The sequence below is a fragment of the Heterodontus francisci genome, chromosome 5 (genome assembly GCF_036365525.1).
Source record: "Heterodontus francisci isolate sHetFra1 chromosome 5, sHetFra1.hap1, whole genome shotgun sequence".
In the NCBI taxonomy this organism is placed as follows: domain Eukaryota; kingdom Metazoa; phylum Chordata; class Chondrichthyes; order Heterodontiformes; family Heterodontidae; genus Heterodontus; species Heterodontus francisci.
The window spans coordinates 60,645,575-60,662,217 of record NC_090375.1 but is presented as its reverse complement, the minus strand read 5'-3'; the positions used below and the strand labels follow the sequence as shown (position 1 = coordinate 60,662,217).

The 16,643-nt window shown below is 44.8% G+C and overlaps 1 protein-coding gene across 1 annotated transcript in view; it reads left to right on the top strand.

The window, feature by feature from the left end:
* Positions 1-16,643, top strand: part of LOC137369874 (KAT8 regulatory NSL complex subunit 1-like) — a 306,772-nt gene that overhangs the window by 274,391 nt on the left and 15,738 nt on the right. Inside the window, exon 10 of the mRNA XM_068031535.1 lies at positions 6,803-6,921. Coding sequence (XP_067887636.1) covers positions 6,803-6,921 — 119 coding nt within the window. The remainder of the gene's footprint in view (positions 1-6,802; positions 6,922-16,643) is intronic.

The window sequence follows — 16,643 nt, the reverse complement described above, 5'->3', positions numbered from 1 at the left end:
GTAGTGGTGACAGTATCCCATGAAATGGAACCCCTCTTTCCCACAGCATTTCTTCAGCCATATTTTCATCCCAATGCCACTCTGCATATGGTTTGGGTAATAATCCAGAAATTATAACCCTTGAAGTCCTGTTCTTTAATTTAGCTCCTAATTCTTGGTACACTCCAAACAGGACCTCTTGCCTACTCTTCCTTATGTTGTTAGTCTCAACATGAATCATAACAACTGAATCTCTCCCTGTCCAATATCAAAGAACAAAGAAAATTACAGCACAGGAACAGGCCCTTCGGCCCTCCAAGCCTACGCCGATCCAAATCCTCTATCTAAACCTGTCGCCTATTTTCTAAGGGTCTGTATCTCTTTACTTCCTGCCCATTCATGTATCTGTCTAGATACATCTTAAAAGACGCTATCGTGCCCGCGTCTACCACCTCCGCTGGCAACGCATTCCAGGCGCCCACCACCCTCTGCGTAAAGAAATTTCCACGCATATCCCCCCTAAACTTTTCCCCTTTCACTTTGAACTCGTGTCCCCTTGTAATTGAATCCCCCACTCTGGGAAAAAGCTTCTTGCTATCCACTCTGTCTATACCTCTCATGATTTTGTACACCTCAATCAGGTCCCCCCTCAACCTCCGTCTTTCTAATGAAAATAATCCTAATCTACTCAACCTCTCTTCATAGCTAGCGCCCTCCATACCAGGCAACATCCTGGTGAATCTCCTCTGCACTCTCTCCAAAGCATCCACATCCTTTTGGTAATGTGGCGACCAGAACTGCACGCAGTATTCCAAATGTGGCCGAACCAAAGTCCTATACAACTGTAACATGACCTGCCAACTCTTGTACTCAATACCCCGTCCGATGAAGGAAAGCATGCCGTATGCCTTCTTGACCACTCTATTGACCTGCGTTGCCACCTTCAGGGAACAATGGACCTGAACACCCAAATCTCTCTGTACATCAATTTTCCCCAGGACTTTTCCATTTACTGCATAGATCACTCTTGAATTGGATCTTCCAAAATGCATCACCTCGCATTTGCCCTGATTGAACTCCATCTGCCATTTCTCTGCCCAACTCTCCAATCTATCTATATTCTGCTGTATTCTCTGACAGTCCCCTTCACTATCTGCTGCTCCACCAATCTTAGTGTCGTCTGCAAACTTGCTAATCAGACCACCTATACTTTCCTCCAAATCATTTATGTATATCACAAACAACAGTGGTCCCAGCACGGATCCCTGTGGAACACCACTGGTCACACGTCTCCATTTTGAGAAACTCCCTTCTACTGCTACTCTCTGTCTCCTGTTGCCCAGCCAGTTCTTTATCCATCTAGCTAGTACACCTTGGACCCCATGCGCCTTCACTTTCTCCATCAGCCTGCCATGGGGAACCTTATCAAACGCCTTACTGAAGTCCATGTATATGACATCGACAGCCCTTCCCTCATCAATCAACTTTGTCACTTCCTCAAAGAATTCTATTAAGTTGGTAAGACATGACCTTCCCTGCACAAAACCATGTTGCCTATCACTGATTAGCCCATTTTCTTCCAGATGGGAATAGATCCTATCCCTCAGTATCTTCTCCAGCAGCTTCCCTACCACTGACGTCAGGCTCACCGGTCTATAATTACCTGGATTATCCCTGCTACCCTTCTTAAACAAGGGAACAACATTAGCAATTCTCTAGTCCTCCGGGACCTCACCCGTGTTTAAGGATGTTGCAAAGATATCTGTTAAGGCCCCAACTATTTCCTCTCTCGCTTCCCACAGTAACCTGGGATATATTCCATCCGGACCTGGGGGCTTGTCCACCTTAATGCCTTTTAGAATACCCAACACTTCCTCCCTCCTTATGCCGACTTGACCTAGAGTAATCAAACATCTGTCCCTAACCTCAACATCCGTCATGTCCCTCTCCTCGGTGAATACCGATGCAAAGTACTCGTTTAGAATCTCACCGATTTTCTCTGACTCCACGCATAACTTTCCTCCTTTGTCCTTGAATGGGCCAATCCTTTCTCTAGTTACCCTCTTGCTCCTTATATATGAATAAAAGGCTTTGGGATTTTCCTTAACCCTGTTTGCTAAAGATATTTCATGACCCCTTTTAGCCCTCTTAATTCCTCGTTTCAGATTGTGCCTACAATCCCGATTTTCTTTCACAGCTTCGTCTTTCTTCAGCTGCCTAGACCTTATGTATGCTTCCTTTTTCCTCTTAGCTAGTCTCACAATTTCACCTGTCATCCATGGTTCCCTAATCTTGCCATTTCTACCCCTCATTTTCACAGGAACATGTCTCTCCTGCACGCTAATCAACCTCTCTTTAAAAGCCTCCCACATATCAAATGTGGATTTCCCTTCAAACAGCTGCTCCCAATCTACATTCCCCAGCTCCTGCCGAATTTTGGTATAGTTGGCCTTCCCCCAATTTAGCACTCTTCCTTTAGGACCACTCTCGTCTTTGTCCATGAGTATTCTAAAACTTACGGAATTGTGATCACTATTCCCAAAGTAGTCCCCTACTGAAACGTCAACCACCTGGCCCGGCTCATTTCCCAACACCAGGTCCAGTATGGCCCCTTCCCGAGTTGGACTATTTACATACTGCTCTAGAAAACCCTCCTGGATGCTCCTTACAAATTCTGCTCCATCTGGACCTCTCACATTAAGTGAATCCCAGTCAATATTGGGAAAATTAAAATCTCCTATCACCACCCTGTTGCTCCTACAGCTTTCCATAATCTGTTTACATATTTGTACCTCTATCTCACGCTCGCTGTTGGGAGGCCTGTAGTACAGCCCCAACATTGTTACCGCACCCTTCCTATTTCTGAGTTCTGCCCATATTGCCTCACAGCTCGTGTCCTCCATAGTGCCTTCCTTCAGCACAGCTGTGATATCCTCTTTGACCAGTAATGCAACTCCTCCACCCCTTTTACCTCCCTCTCTATCCCGCCTGAAGCATCGGTATCCTGGGATATTTAGTTGCCAATCATGCCCTTCCCTCAACCAAGTCTCAGTAATAGCAATAACATCATACTCCCAGGTACTAATCCAAGCCCTAAGTTCATCTGCCTTACCTACTACACTTCTTGCATTAAAACAAATACACCTCAGACCACCAGTCCCTTTGCTTTCATCATCTGCTCCATGCCTACTCTTTCCCTTAGTCACGCTGACTTCATTATCTCGTTCCTTACAGGCTTTAGTTACTACATCCTTACTCTCTACTGACCTCATTTGGTTCCCATCCCCCTGCCACATTAGTTTAAACCCTCCCCAACAGCGTTAGCAAAAGCACCCCCAAGGACATTGGTTCCAGTCCGGCCCAGGTGTAGACCGTCCAATTTGTAATAGTCCCACCTCCCCCAGAACCGGTCCCAATGTTCCAAAAATCTGAACCCCTCCCTCCTGCACCATCTCTCAAGCCACGCATTCATCCTGACTATTCTTTCATTTCTACTCTGACTATCACGTGGCACTGGTAACAATCCAGAGATTACTACCTCTGAGGTCCTACTTTTTAACTTGGCTCCTAACTCCCTAAATTCTGCTTGTAGGACCTCATCCCGTTTTTTACCTATATCATTGATGCCTATGTGCACAACGACAACTGGCTGTTCACCCTCCCCCTTCAGAATGTTCTGCAGCCGATCTGAGACATCCCTGACCCGTGCACCTGGGAGGCAACATACCATTCGGGAGTCTCGTTTTCGACCACAGAACCGCCTATCTACTCCCCTTACAATCGAATCCCCTGTGACTATAGCCCTTCCACTCTTTTTCCTGCCCTTCTGAACAGCAGAGCCAGCCACGGTGCCATGAACCTGGCTACTGCTGCCTTCCCCTGGTGAGCCATCTCCCTCAAGAGTATCCAAAACGGTATACCTGTTGTGGAGGGAGATGACCGCAGGGGACACCTGCGCTGCCTTCCTGCTCTTTCTCTGCCTTTTGGTCACCCATTCCCTTTCTCCCTCAGCAATCCTAATCTGCGGTGTGACCAATTCGCTAAACGTTCTATCAACGACCTCCTCAGCATCGCGGATGCTCCAAAGTGAGTCCATCCGCAGCTCCAGAGCCGTCGTGCGGTCTAACAAGAGCTGCAGCTGGACACACTTCCTGCACGTGAAGGAGTCAGGGACATCAGCCATGTCCCTGAGCTCCCACATTGAGCAAGAGGAGCATGTCACGGGTCTGAGATCTCCTGCCATTTTTAATCTTAAACTTAAACTTAGTTAAATGAAAAAGGAACGAAAAGTTTTTAACCAATCACACGATTAAAAAAAGAGAAATAGAAAAAGCCTTACCTTATCTACACACCACCGAGTCCTTTTTTTTTTGGTTAGAGGAGGAGGGCGGGTGGGAGACACTACAGGTGTAGTGTCTCGGGTTCAGAAACGACCCAAATATATAGGGTTTTACTTACCCAGCAGCCCCCTGGTCTCCGCCGAAAACAAAAAGAAATTAAGTTTACTTTAAACTGACCTTGCCAGCTGCTCACTCGCTCGCACTCTCTGCTCCCGAAAAAGCTGCTGCAATGAAAGGCAAGTTATTTTAAACGGCCCAGATATATAGGGTTTTACTTGCCCAGCAGCCCCCTGGTCTCCGCTGAAAACAAGAAGAAATTAAGTTTACTTTAAACTGACCTTCCCAGCTGCTCACTCGCTCGCATTCTCTGCTCCCGAAAAAGCTGCTGCAATGAAAGGCAAGTTATTTTAAACGGCCCAAATATATAGGGTTTTACTTACCCAGCAGCCCCCTGGTCTCCGCCGAAAACAAAAAGAAATTAAGTTTACTTTGAACTGACCTTGCCAGCTGCTCACTCGCTCGCACTCTCTGCTCCCGAAAAAGCTTCTGCAATGAAAGATGTTTGGAGGTGGCCCTCACCCTGGCGCCGGGAAGGCAACATCATATTTGAGAACCAAAAACAAGAAATGCTGGATTCACTCAGCAGGTCTGGCAGCATCTGTGGAAAGAGAAGCAGAGTTAACGTTTCGGGTCAGTGACCCTTCTTCGGAACCTTGAGAATCTTAATTCTGCATACAGAGTATATTGTCTGTCCCCCGAAATATTGAATCCCTGCAGCTACCATATTATGATTCCCCCTTTGGACAGCCTCCTGCTCAAGTGCTCTCGTCTGCATTGTCCTTCTGAAAATTTTTATCCTTATCTTCACAGGTAGCAAGTACATCACTAGTTTGTTCAGTTTGCTTACCCACTGTTATTTTCATGTTTGTACTTGCGGCTGTTCAATTTTCAGTCCGTTAACACCCTTTCTGTACTAATGCTTTGTCTTTCAACACACCATTAGTACACCATTGGATAGAATTAGTTTCTGTGGTTCCTTGCTCTTTATCCCACCTAGGTTTCCCTTACTCTGGAAACTATCGGTCACACCAATCCCACTCCGAACCTGCATCTCTCTTCAAGGCGTGACTGAACTCTGGAACAAACTGTTCCCCTTCGCTTATGTGCTGCAGTCTCTCCAACTCGCACTTCCAGCTCAAGGAGCTAGAGTGATTCGAGACACAGACATCTACTGCAGATGTGTTCGCTTGGGACAGTCTTGCTATCCACAGACTCCCACATACTGCAGCCCAGATGCACAACCTGCTCTGCCGTATCTTATTCTAGATTATTTATATTTACTTGTTACTTTGTTAGCTTTTTTTCTTTTTCTAAATACTAATTGCACAAAGTACCAACCACTGGACTAAAATTTTAAATACTTACTGCCGGAAGCTTACACCAGCCAGTGCGAGTATTGGAGGCAAAAAATTAGCACCTTCGACCCCTCAGCACCAAATTCCTACTCTCATCAAATTCCGAACTTTTGCACTTATGACCACTCTGTGCGTTAGCAGATACTGCTTACATTATACATGTTTTTGAGCCACACCCATGTTGCAAGTGCTGCACACAGTAATTATCACCAGTTCAGGCAATCACTTGCAGCTGATTGACAGTTAACTACCACTGACAGGCAGTTTCCTTGTTATTTTTAACATACCTGTTCTGAGCTAGTTTTAAAATAACAGGGTTATTTTGATTGGTATGCATAGCTGTCTAAACAGGAGAGTACCACAACCACAGGGCCTTAAAGAAAACGTTTTGTTCATACTTAAGTCTGATGACCCTACTCGAAGTGTGAACTCCTGAAAACTGGAGTTAGCAACCAAGGAACTTGGAGTTCTGTTGTGCCTTATCTCAAAACATTCCAAAATGCTTCCCAACTAACTTTAGAAGTGCATTCGCTATTATGTAGATAAATTTAATAGCCAATTTATGCACAGCATACTTCCACAAGGAACAAACTTCCAAAAAAAATTTTGAGGGATCTATGTTCACCAAAACACTAGGAGAACTCCCTGTTCTAGTGTCGTGGCATCCTTTACATCCATCCGAAGCAGCAAAGGGTGTCTTAGTCTAATGACACGTCTAAAAGGCATCTTATCACTTAGTATTGTGCTGGAGTGACCACATTTCAAAGTACTTAATTGGCTGTAAAGCTACCTGAGATGCCTTGAGGCTGGAAGAAGCACTATGTAAATCTCGGTTCTTTGTTTCTTTTAAACCTGGTCACTGTCCTGCTAATATTGGCTGCTTCTGGTTGATCTGAGTTTCTAATCTCGTATACTTTTTTCCCCCTTCAAAACACCTTTCAGAGCTCCATCAGTGGCCCAATCAGGAAAAAAATCTCAATTTTTATTTTGGATTTCTAACATTGAAAATGATTAACTCTAAAGAAGCAGAATGTTGAGGTTTGTGATTTTTATTGCTTCCTCTTGCAGTCTGCACGAAGGAGAAGAGGTGAAAGTTCATTTGACATAAACAACATTGTGATCCCCATGTCCATGGCTGCAGCAGCTCGAGTAGAGAAACTTCAGTACAAGGAGATCCTGACACCAAGGTAATGCAGTGTACGTCACTGGGATTTCTGATTTCTGTCAGGTGAAACAGTGGATATGTGTTGAAGCAAAGTTCAGAAATTCTTTTATGAGAGATTTAGATAGTTGTTTGAAAGTGGTAGAAGGAGTTTGCGGGACAATGGAGAACACCATCGGAGACTTGATGAGCCAGATGGCATCTTCCTGTGCTGTAACATTCCAAAATTCTATGCGTGTCACCCGAGCTGCATTTTCTCTCCCTTCTTAGAAAGGACCACTCGATGGCATCAGATAGATATTCAGCCAGTGCATTGTACTAACAAAGTGCTGCCCTGGATGTTTCTTCCACCTTGGCTCAAATTATAGGACAGTCCTCCTTGTTATGTTAATGTAGCATTTCTGTTTCCTACATCAGCCATTCTGATGGGTTCACGAAATGGAGAGAGAGATTTTTTGGGTAGCTTTTTTTTGCCAGTCATGCCCAGATCTCTCTGTTCCTGTACCCCTTTAAAATTGTACCCTTAGTTTATGTTGCCTCTCCTCGTTAGGAAGGACAGGAAGCTAGGAAAAAGTGGAGGGGTTAATTCATGATGGTATTAACATAAGAGAGGTATGACCAAAGTTCAGGAAACCAGGATGTAGAAGCGGTTTGGGAAGAAATGATAAAGGCAAGAAGTCACTCGTGGGAGTGGTGTACAGGCTCCCTAACAGTAACTACACGGTAGAACAGAGCATCAAGGAAGAAATAATGGGAGCTTGTCAGAAAGGTGCAGCGATAATCATGGGGGATTTTAATCTTCCAAGATGGTCAGTCAACAGCAGAATTTGAAAGCTTTCAAGCTGGAATGGAGAGAGAGAGCAAGAGGGACCCCTATTTAAGGTCTGTTCATGTCACAGTCCAGTTGCTGTCCTCTGCTGCAGAAGAAAACACCAGCTTCAACCCCCACTTAGGGTCTACTCATGTCAGAGTCCAGTTGCTCCTCCTCTGCTGCAGAGAAAAACACCAGCTTCAAACCACAAATGGGGAAGGCTTGTCACATAACAGTCACTCAGTCATTCAAACATAGCAGTTAGCAGTATTTCTTCACTTGATGTGAGAACAGGTAGTTCCTTTAAACTTCCTGGATCTTGGTTCTTGCTGGGGACTGAGCAGACATTTTGTCTCTTCTCACAGTCCTTTGCAGTGTGGGATACAGTGTAGCAAACTAGGTGATCATCTTAAGCTTTTCTTTTTTAAATGTCTTCTAAAATAAATTCAGATCTCCAGTCAGTGGATGAAAGAAAATTATCATTCAACAAAGCCATCGGTGTAATACAGTTTATACTGGATTAGTTGAGGTCCCTCATTAGCACTGCTGTATGATTCTTGCACATTGCTGTAATTTCCCTTGAAATTTACTCCTTTATGTCTTTCCCACTAGTTGGTGGCCAATAGTATTTACACATTAGTGTAATGGTACCTCTGTTGTTTCTTTACTCCAACCAAATAGATTCGGTCTTTGACCGCTCGAGGCCATCCTCTCTCACCAGCACTGTAATATTCTCCTTAATCAATACTGCCACCCCTCCTTCTTTCTTTCCTTAACAACTATATCCAGGAATATTTAGTACCCAATCTTGCCCTTTTTGAGCCTGGTTTCCATATTGCCAAGACATCACATTCCCATGTGGCTCTTTTCACCTGCAGCTTACCAACCTTATTTATCACACTTCATGCACCTACATAAATGTATTGTAAACCTAATTTAGACCTTATTATATTTCCTCTTAAACTGACCCCACCTAATACCTTACTGTTTATTGCTCTTGTGCTGTCTGTCTCCTCCAATCCTTTGTGCTCCTTTTTAATTCAACATAGTGGTTCACAATCCCTTTCCAAATTATTTTAAACGACCCCCAATAGCACTAGCAAACTACCCCATGAGGACATTGGTCCCAGTTCTGTTGAATTGCAACCCATCTAGCCTATACAGGTCCCACCTCTCACAGAACTGGTCCCAATGTCCCAGGAATCTAAAGCCCTCCCTCCTGCATTATTTCCCCAGCTACGCATTCATCTGTTCTATCCTCCTATTTCGATACTCACTAATGTGTGGCACTAGGAACAATCTGGAGATTACTACCTTTGAGATCCTCCTTGGTAATCTTTTTCCTAGCTCCCTAAAATCTGCCTGCTGGACCTCATCCCTCTTTCTACCTATGTCGTTTGTACCAATATGGACAACAGCCTCTAGCTGTTCACCCTACCCACTCAAAATATTGGACACTCAGTGACATACTGGAGCCTGGCACCAGGGCGATAACGTATCATTCTGGAATCACGTCTGCAGCTGCAGAAATGCCTGTCTGTTCCTCCAACTATTGAATCCCCTATCACTAATACTTTCCCGATCATCTTCTTTTCCCCACCCCGTACAACTGAGCAACCCGTGCTACTTGTAACAGTAGCTACATTGTAGGCCAGACTATAAATCAAGAAATAATGGGGGCTTTTAAGAAAGGTACTGCAATAATCGTGGGTGGTTTTAATTTTCTTATAGATTGGACAAATCAAATTGGTACAAGTAGCCTTGAGGACAGGTTCATAAAGTGTATTCGGGGTAGTTCCTTAGAACAATACATTGTGGAACCAACCTCAAGGAACAGGCTATTGTAGCCTTGGTGATGTGCAGTGAGACAGGATTAATTAATGATCTCATAGTAAGGGAGCCTCTTGGGAAGAGTAATCATAACATGATAGTTTCACATTCAGTTTGAAAGTGAGAAACTTGGGTTTGAAACTAGTGTCTTAAACTAAATAAAGGCCATTACAAAGGTATGAAGACAGAATTGGCTAAAGTGGACTGGGAAAATAGGTTAAAGGTTAAACGATAGGAAAGCAGTAGCAGACATTTAAGGAGATAATTCATAACTTTCAACAAAGGTATATTCCATTGGGAAAGAAAGACTCTATGAGAAGGATGAACCATCCGTGGCTAACTAAGGAAGTTAAGGATGGTATCAAATTGAAAGAAAAGGCATACAATGCTGCAAAGATTAGTGTTAGGCCAGAAGATTGGGAACATTTTGAAAACCAGCAAAGGATGACTTTAAAAAAAAAGGGAGAAACTACATTATGAGAGTAAACTAGCAAGAAATATAAACACAGACAGGAAGAGCTTCTACAAATATATGAACAGTAAGAGAGTAGCTAAAGTAAACATTGGACCCTTATAGAATGAGATGGGTAATTAATAGTGGAAACAAGGAAATGTTAAAGACATTGAACAAATATTTTGTATCTGTCTTTGCATTAGAACACTAAAAGAATCCCAAGAATAGTAGAACGAAAATCATGGGGCAAAAGAGATGGGAGGAACCTGAAACTATCACTGGAGAAAAAGTACTAGGAAAACTAATGGGACTAAAGGCTGCCAAGTACCCTGGACCTAATGGCCTGCATCTTATAGTCTGTTACAGCCAAGGTGAGGAAGGTGGGGTCTCACAGTCGCCCCTCTTGCCCTTCCTCTTATTTGACCGCAACAGAGTTTATTCCTTTTAAACAGTGGTTGTGCCTACCTCCTCAGTGAGGTGTATTACCTTTTACCTTTAATGTGATCGTGAAAGAACCAATCCGACAGGTTTTCTTGAGTTTAAACAAGAAAGAGGTAAGTTTATTATATTCAACAAGCTAAACCCGATCTAAAATAATTTTAAAAATACACTACACATTCACGCACACATTCATGCAAGGATCACACAAATAGTTTACAAAGTGGAAAGTAGATTTTTTGGTTGGATTAAAGTCCAGAATAAATAAAAGTTTAATACCCAGTTTGAGATTGGATGATTCTGTGGTTGTCCGGTTGGAGTTGCATTCTTATGGGTATTTGGTTGGTCAAAGTACACTTTGTGGTTGGCCCGCTTTTCTTGAAGGCAGACTTGTAGGTGGTTCTCTTCCCCTGGTCTCTGGCTTTCTCAGTCTGTAGGCTTGGAGGGTCCACAGTTGCAGACCGTTTTCAAACTTGATGTTTTCTGGGAAGAGAGAAAGGGAGGCACGCAGTCTTCTCTGCTGCTGCACTGCTTGTCTCTTTGTGTGTAACAAAACTTCCAGTTTTACACAGCCTGGGGAGACAGTCACATGGTTCTCTCAGTCCCCTTTGTTTTTAGTGAGGTCAAAAGTCTAAAACCCAAAATCTCTCTCGGGTGGTATTGTCAGTGTTTCACACCTGGAGGGACGACTCCACTTCTGAATGCCTTGAAATGGCTTTGAATGTCCCGCTAACGGTGATCTGGATAATGTATTCAGTTAGCTGAAGTATTGTCCTGGCTGGGCCTCTTGTTAGACTTGTGTCTCCAATTCCATCTCTTGGTATTTCAGATGCAGATTGTGGTGGCCATCTTGGTTGTCGTTTTTCTTTTTAGAAACTTAACTGTAGGATTTTTTTCCATTAAAACTGTAATGTAAGTTTCCAACCGATTAATTATTATATGTCATTTGGCATATAGTATTTTCTTGGCAAGTCTTAAAAGAAGAGGTTTATGCATTGGTTACAATCTTTCAAAATGCCTATATTCTGCAAGGGTCCCAGCGGACTGGAAAACTGCAAAAGTAACACCCCTATTTAAGAAAGGAGGGAGACTGAAAGCAGGAAACTATAGGCCAGTTAGCCTAACATCTGTCATTGGAAATTGCTGAAATCCAACATTAAGGAAGTGGAACCAGGACATTTGGAAAATCATAATGCAATCAAGCAGAGTCAACATAGTTTTATGAAAGGGAAATTGTCTTTGGCAAATTTATTAGCATTCTTTGTGGATGTAACAAGCAGAGTGGATAAAAGGGAACCAGTAAATGCAGTGTATTTTGAATTTCCAAAAGGCATTCGATACGGTGCCACATAAAAGGTCACAACACAAAATAAGAGTTCATGGTGTTTGGGGTAATATATTAGCATGAATAGAGGATTGGCTAACTAACAGGAAACAGAGTCGTGATAAATGGGTCATTTTCAGGTTGGCAAACTAACCAGTGGAGGGCCACAGGGGTTGGTGCTGGGGCCTCAACTATTGTAGCAAATTTTCTGACGATACAAAGATAGGTGGGAAAGCAACTTGCAAGGAGGACACAGAGTCTGCAAAGGGCTATAGAGAGGTTAAGTGAGTGGGCAAAAATTGGCAGAAGGAGAATAATGTGGGAAAATATGAGGTTGACCACTTTGGAGGGAAGAATCGAAAAGCTGATTATTTAAGTTTTCTTTAATTCATTCATGGGATGTTGGTGTGGTTGGCTAGGCCAGCATTTATTGCCCATCCCTAATTGCTCTTGAGAAGGTGGTGGTGAGCTGTCTTCTTGAACTGCCACAGTCCATGTGAGGTAGGTACACCCACAGTGCTGTTAGGAAGGGAGTTCCAGGATTTTGACCCAGCGACAGCGAAGGAACAGCGATAGAGTTTCAAGTCAGGATGGTGTGCGGCTTGGAGGAGATCTTGCAGTTGGTGGTGTTCCCATGCATTTGCTGCCCTTGTCCTTCTAGTTGGTAGAAGTCGCGGGTTTGGAAGGTACTGTCTAAGGAGCCTTGATGAGTTGCTGCAGTGCATTTTGTAGATAGTACATACTGCTGCCACTGTGCATCGGTGGTGGAGGGAGTGATTGTTTGTGGATGGTGTACCAATCAAGCAGGCTGCTTTGTCCTAGATGGTGTTGAGTTTTTGAGTTGTTGGAGCTGCACCCATCCAGGCAAGTGGAGAGTATTCCATCACACTCCTGACTTGTGCCTTGTATTTGGTGGACAGGCTTTGGGGAGTCAGGAGGTGAGTTACTCATCGCAGGATTCCTAGCCTCTGACCTGCTCTTGTAACCATGGCTATATGGCTACTCCAGTTCAGTTTCTGGTCAATGGTAACCCCTAGGATGTTGATAGCAGGGGATTCAGTAATCGTAATGCCATTGAATGTCAAGGGAAGATGGTTAGATTCACTCTTGTTGGAGATGGTCATTGCCTAGCATTTACGTGGCAAGTAACATTTGCACCACACATCAGCCCAAGCCTGGATATTGTCCAGGTCTTGCTGCATTTCTACACGGACTGCTTCAGTATCTGAGGAGTCACAAATGGTGCTGAACATTGTGCAATCACCAACGAATATCCCCACTTCTGACCTTATAATTGAAGGAAGGTCATTGATGAAACAGCTGAAGATGGTTGGGCCTCGGACACTACCCCGAGGAACTCCTGCAGTGATGTCCTGGAGCTGAGCTGATTGACCTCCAACAACCACAACCATCTTCCTTTGCGCTAGGCATGACTCCAACCAGCAGAGAGTTTTCCCCCTGATTTCCATTGACTTCAGTTTTGCTAGGGCCCCTTGATGTCATACTCGGTCAAATGCTGCCTTGATGTCAAGGGCATTCACTCTCTCCTCACCTCTTGAGTTCAGCTCTTTTGTCCATGTTTGAACCAAGGCTGTAATGAGGTCAGGAGCTGAGTGGCTCTGGCGGAACCCAAACTGAGCGTCACTGAGCAGGTTATTGCTCAGCAAGTGCCGCTTGATAGCACTGTTGATGACACCTTCCATCACTTTACTCATGATTGCTGCCTGCAACGAATTTGGCCGAACCATCAGCCTCAAGAAAACGAACATCATGGGATAGGACGTCAAAAATGCTTCATCCATCAATATCGGCGACCACGCTCTGGAAGTGGTTCAATAGGTCACCTACCTAGGCTCAACTATCACCAGTAACCTGTCTCTAGAAGCAGAAATCAACAAGCGCATTGGAAAGGCGTCCGCTGCTATGTCCAGACTGGCCAAGACAGTGTGTGAAAATGACGCACTGACACGGAACACAAAAGTCCGAGTGTATCAAGCCTGTGTCCTCAGTACCTTGCTCTATGGCAGCGAGGCCCAGACAAAGTATGTCAGCCAAGAGCGACGTCTCAATTCATTCCATCTTTGCTGCCTCCAGAGAATCCTTGGCATCAGGTGGCAGGACCATATCTCCAACGCAGAAGTCCTCGAGGCGGCCGACATCCCCAGCATATGCACCCTACTGAGCCAGCGGCGCTCAAGATGGCTTGGCCATGTGAGCTGCATGGAAGATGGCAGGATCCCCAAGGACACATTGTACAGCGAGCACGTCACTGGTATCAGACCCACCGGCCGTCCATGTCTCCGCTTTAAAGACATCTGCAAACGCGACATGAAGTCCTGTGACATTGACCATAAGTCGTGGGAGTCAGTTGCCAGTGATCGCCAGAGCTGGCCGACAGCCATAAAGGCGGGTGGGTCTAAAGAGTAAAGAGTGGTGAGTCAAAGAGACTTAGCTGTTGGCAGGAAAATAGACAGAAGTGCAAGGAAAGAGCCAACTGTGCAACAGCCCCGACAACCAATTTTATCTGCAGCGCCTGTGGAAGAATCTGTCACTCTAGAATTGGCGTTTTTAGCCACTCCAGGCGCTGCTCCATTGACCACCTCCAGGCGCTTACCCATTGTCTCTCGAGACAAGGAGGCAAAAGAAGAAGAAGAGGAGAGTAGGCTGCTGGGGCGGTAATTGGCCGGGTTAGACTTGTCCTGTTTTTTGTGCACAGGACATACCTAGGCAACTTTCCACATTGCCAGGTAGGTGCCAGTGTTGTAGCTGTACTAGAACAGCTTGGCTCAGGGCGCGGCAAGTTCTGGAGCACAGGTCTTCAGTACTATTGTCGGAATATTGTCAGAGAGAGACTGCAGAATGCTGCAATATGGTGGGATGTGGGTGTCCTTGTACATGAAACACCAAAAGTTAGCATGCAGGTACAGCAAGTAATTAGGAAGGCAAATGGAATGTTGGTCTTGATTGCAAGGGGGATGGAGTCTAAAAGTAGGGAAGTCTTGCTGCATACAGTTTTGGTATACTTGCATTGGAGGTAGTTCAGAGAAGGTTCACTCGGCTGGTTCCTGGAATGAATGGTTTGTCTTATGAGGAAAGGTTGAATAGGTTGTGCCTACGTTCATTGGAGTTTAGAAGAATGAGAGGTGATCTTCCTGAGATACATAAGATTCTGAGGGTGCTTGACAAGGTTGATACTGAGAGGATGTTACCCCTCCTAGGGGAATCTAGAACCAGGGGCACAGTTTCAGAATTAGGAGTCTCCCATTTAAGACTGAAATGAGAAGGAATTTCTTCTCTGAGGGTCTTTAATCTTTGGAATTCTCTACCCCAGAAAGCAGCGGAGGCTGGGTCATTGAATATCTTCAAGGCTGTGTTCGACAGATTTTTGATCTGTAAGGGAGTCGAGGATTATGGGGGGCAGGCAGGAATGTGGAGTTGAGGCCACGATCTGATTGAATGGCAGAGCAGACTTGAGGGGCCAAATGGCCTACTCCTATTTCTTACGTTCTTATGACTAGGCACTGGCTGCATTCCCATTGCCCTCACCAGTATTCAGAACTGAATAGTGGTTAGACTGCAAGATGCATGCAGGGAACTGCTGCACTACCTGCCTCGTCCTCCTTTCCTATACACCAGTCACCCGTTCCCTCTCTGCCTGCACACTCTTAAACTGCGGGTTTACCACCTCCAGAAACGTGCACTCCACGGAGCTCTTAGCCTCACAGTGACACCAGTTGCTGCTGAAGTGAGAACATTTTTTCCCTGTTGTTAGTTCTCTCACCACCTGCCGCACGCCCAGCCTGGCAGATATTTCCTTCAGGACTCGGCCAGTTCGGTCAGTGGTGGTGCTACCAAGACACTCTTGGTGATGGACATTGAAGTCTCCCACCCAGAGTACATTGTTGCCCTTGCTACCCTCAGTGCTTCTTCCAAGTGGTGTTCAACATGGAGGAGTACTGGTTCATCAGCTGAGGGAGGGCAGTAGGTGGTAATCAGAAGGAGGTTTCCTTTCCCGTGTTTGACCTGATGCCATGAGATTTCATTATTGAGGACTCCCAGGGCCACATTGTATACCAATGTGCCGCCACCTCTGATTGGTCTGCATGCTGGTGGGATAGGACATATCCAGGAATGGTGATGTAGGAATCTGGGACATTGGCAGTGAGTTATGATTCAGTGAGTATAATTATGTCAGGCTTTTGCTTGACTAGTCTGTGGGATAGCTCTCCCAATTTTGGAACAAGTCCCTAGCTATTAGTGAGGTGGTCTTTGCAAGGCCAACAGGGCAGAGTGGCTCTGTTGTTGCTGGTTCCTACGTCGATGCCGGGTGGTCTGTCCGCTTGTATTCTATTTCAACTTCTCTGTAGTTGCTTGATACAACTAAGTGGCTTGCCATGCCATTTCAGAGGACAGTTAATAGCCAACCACATTGCTGTGGGTCTGCAGTCACTTTTAGACCTGACTTGGTAAGAACATAAGAAATAGGAGCGGGAGTAGGCCATTCAGCCCCTCAAGCCTGCCCCGCCATTCAAGAAGATCATGCTGATCTGCCCCAGATCTCAACTACTCTTTTGTGCCAGCTCCTCATAGCCCTCAACTCCCCAATATTTCAAAAATCTATCTACCTGCTCTTTAAATACTTTCAGTGATCTAGCCTCTGAGGTAGAGAATTCCAGACATTCATTACCCTCTGAGAGAAGAAATTCCTTCGCATCTCAGTTAAAGAATAAGTGGACACTCATTTAAAACTATGTCCCCCAGTTCGAGATTCCCCCACTAGTGGGAATATCTTCTCAAAGTCTACCCTGTCAAGCCCCCTCAGAATCTTGTACGTTTTAATAAGATCACCCCTCGTTCTTCTAAACTCTAATGAATAAAGGCCTAACCTGT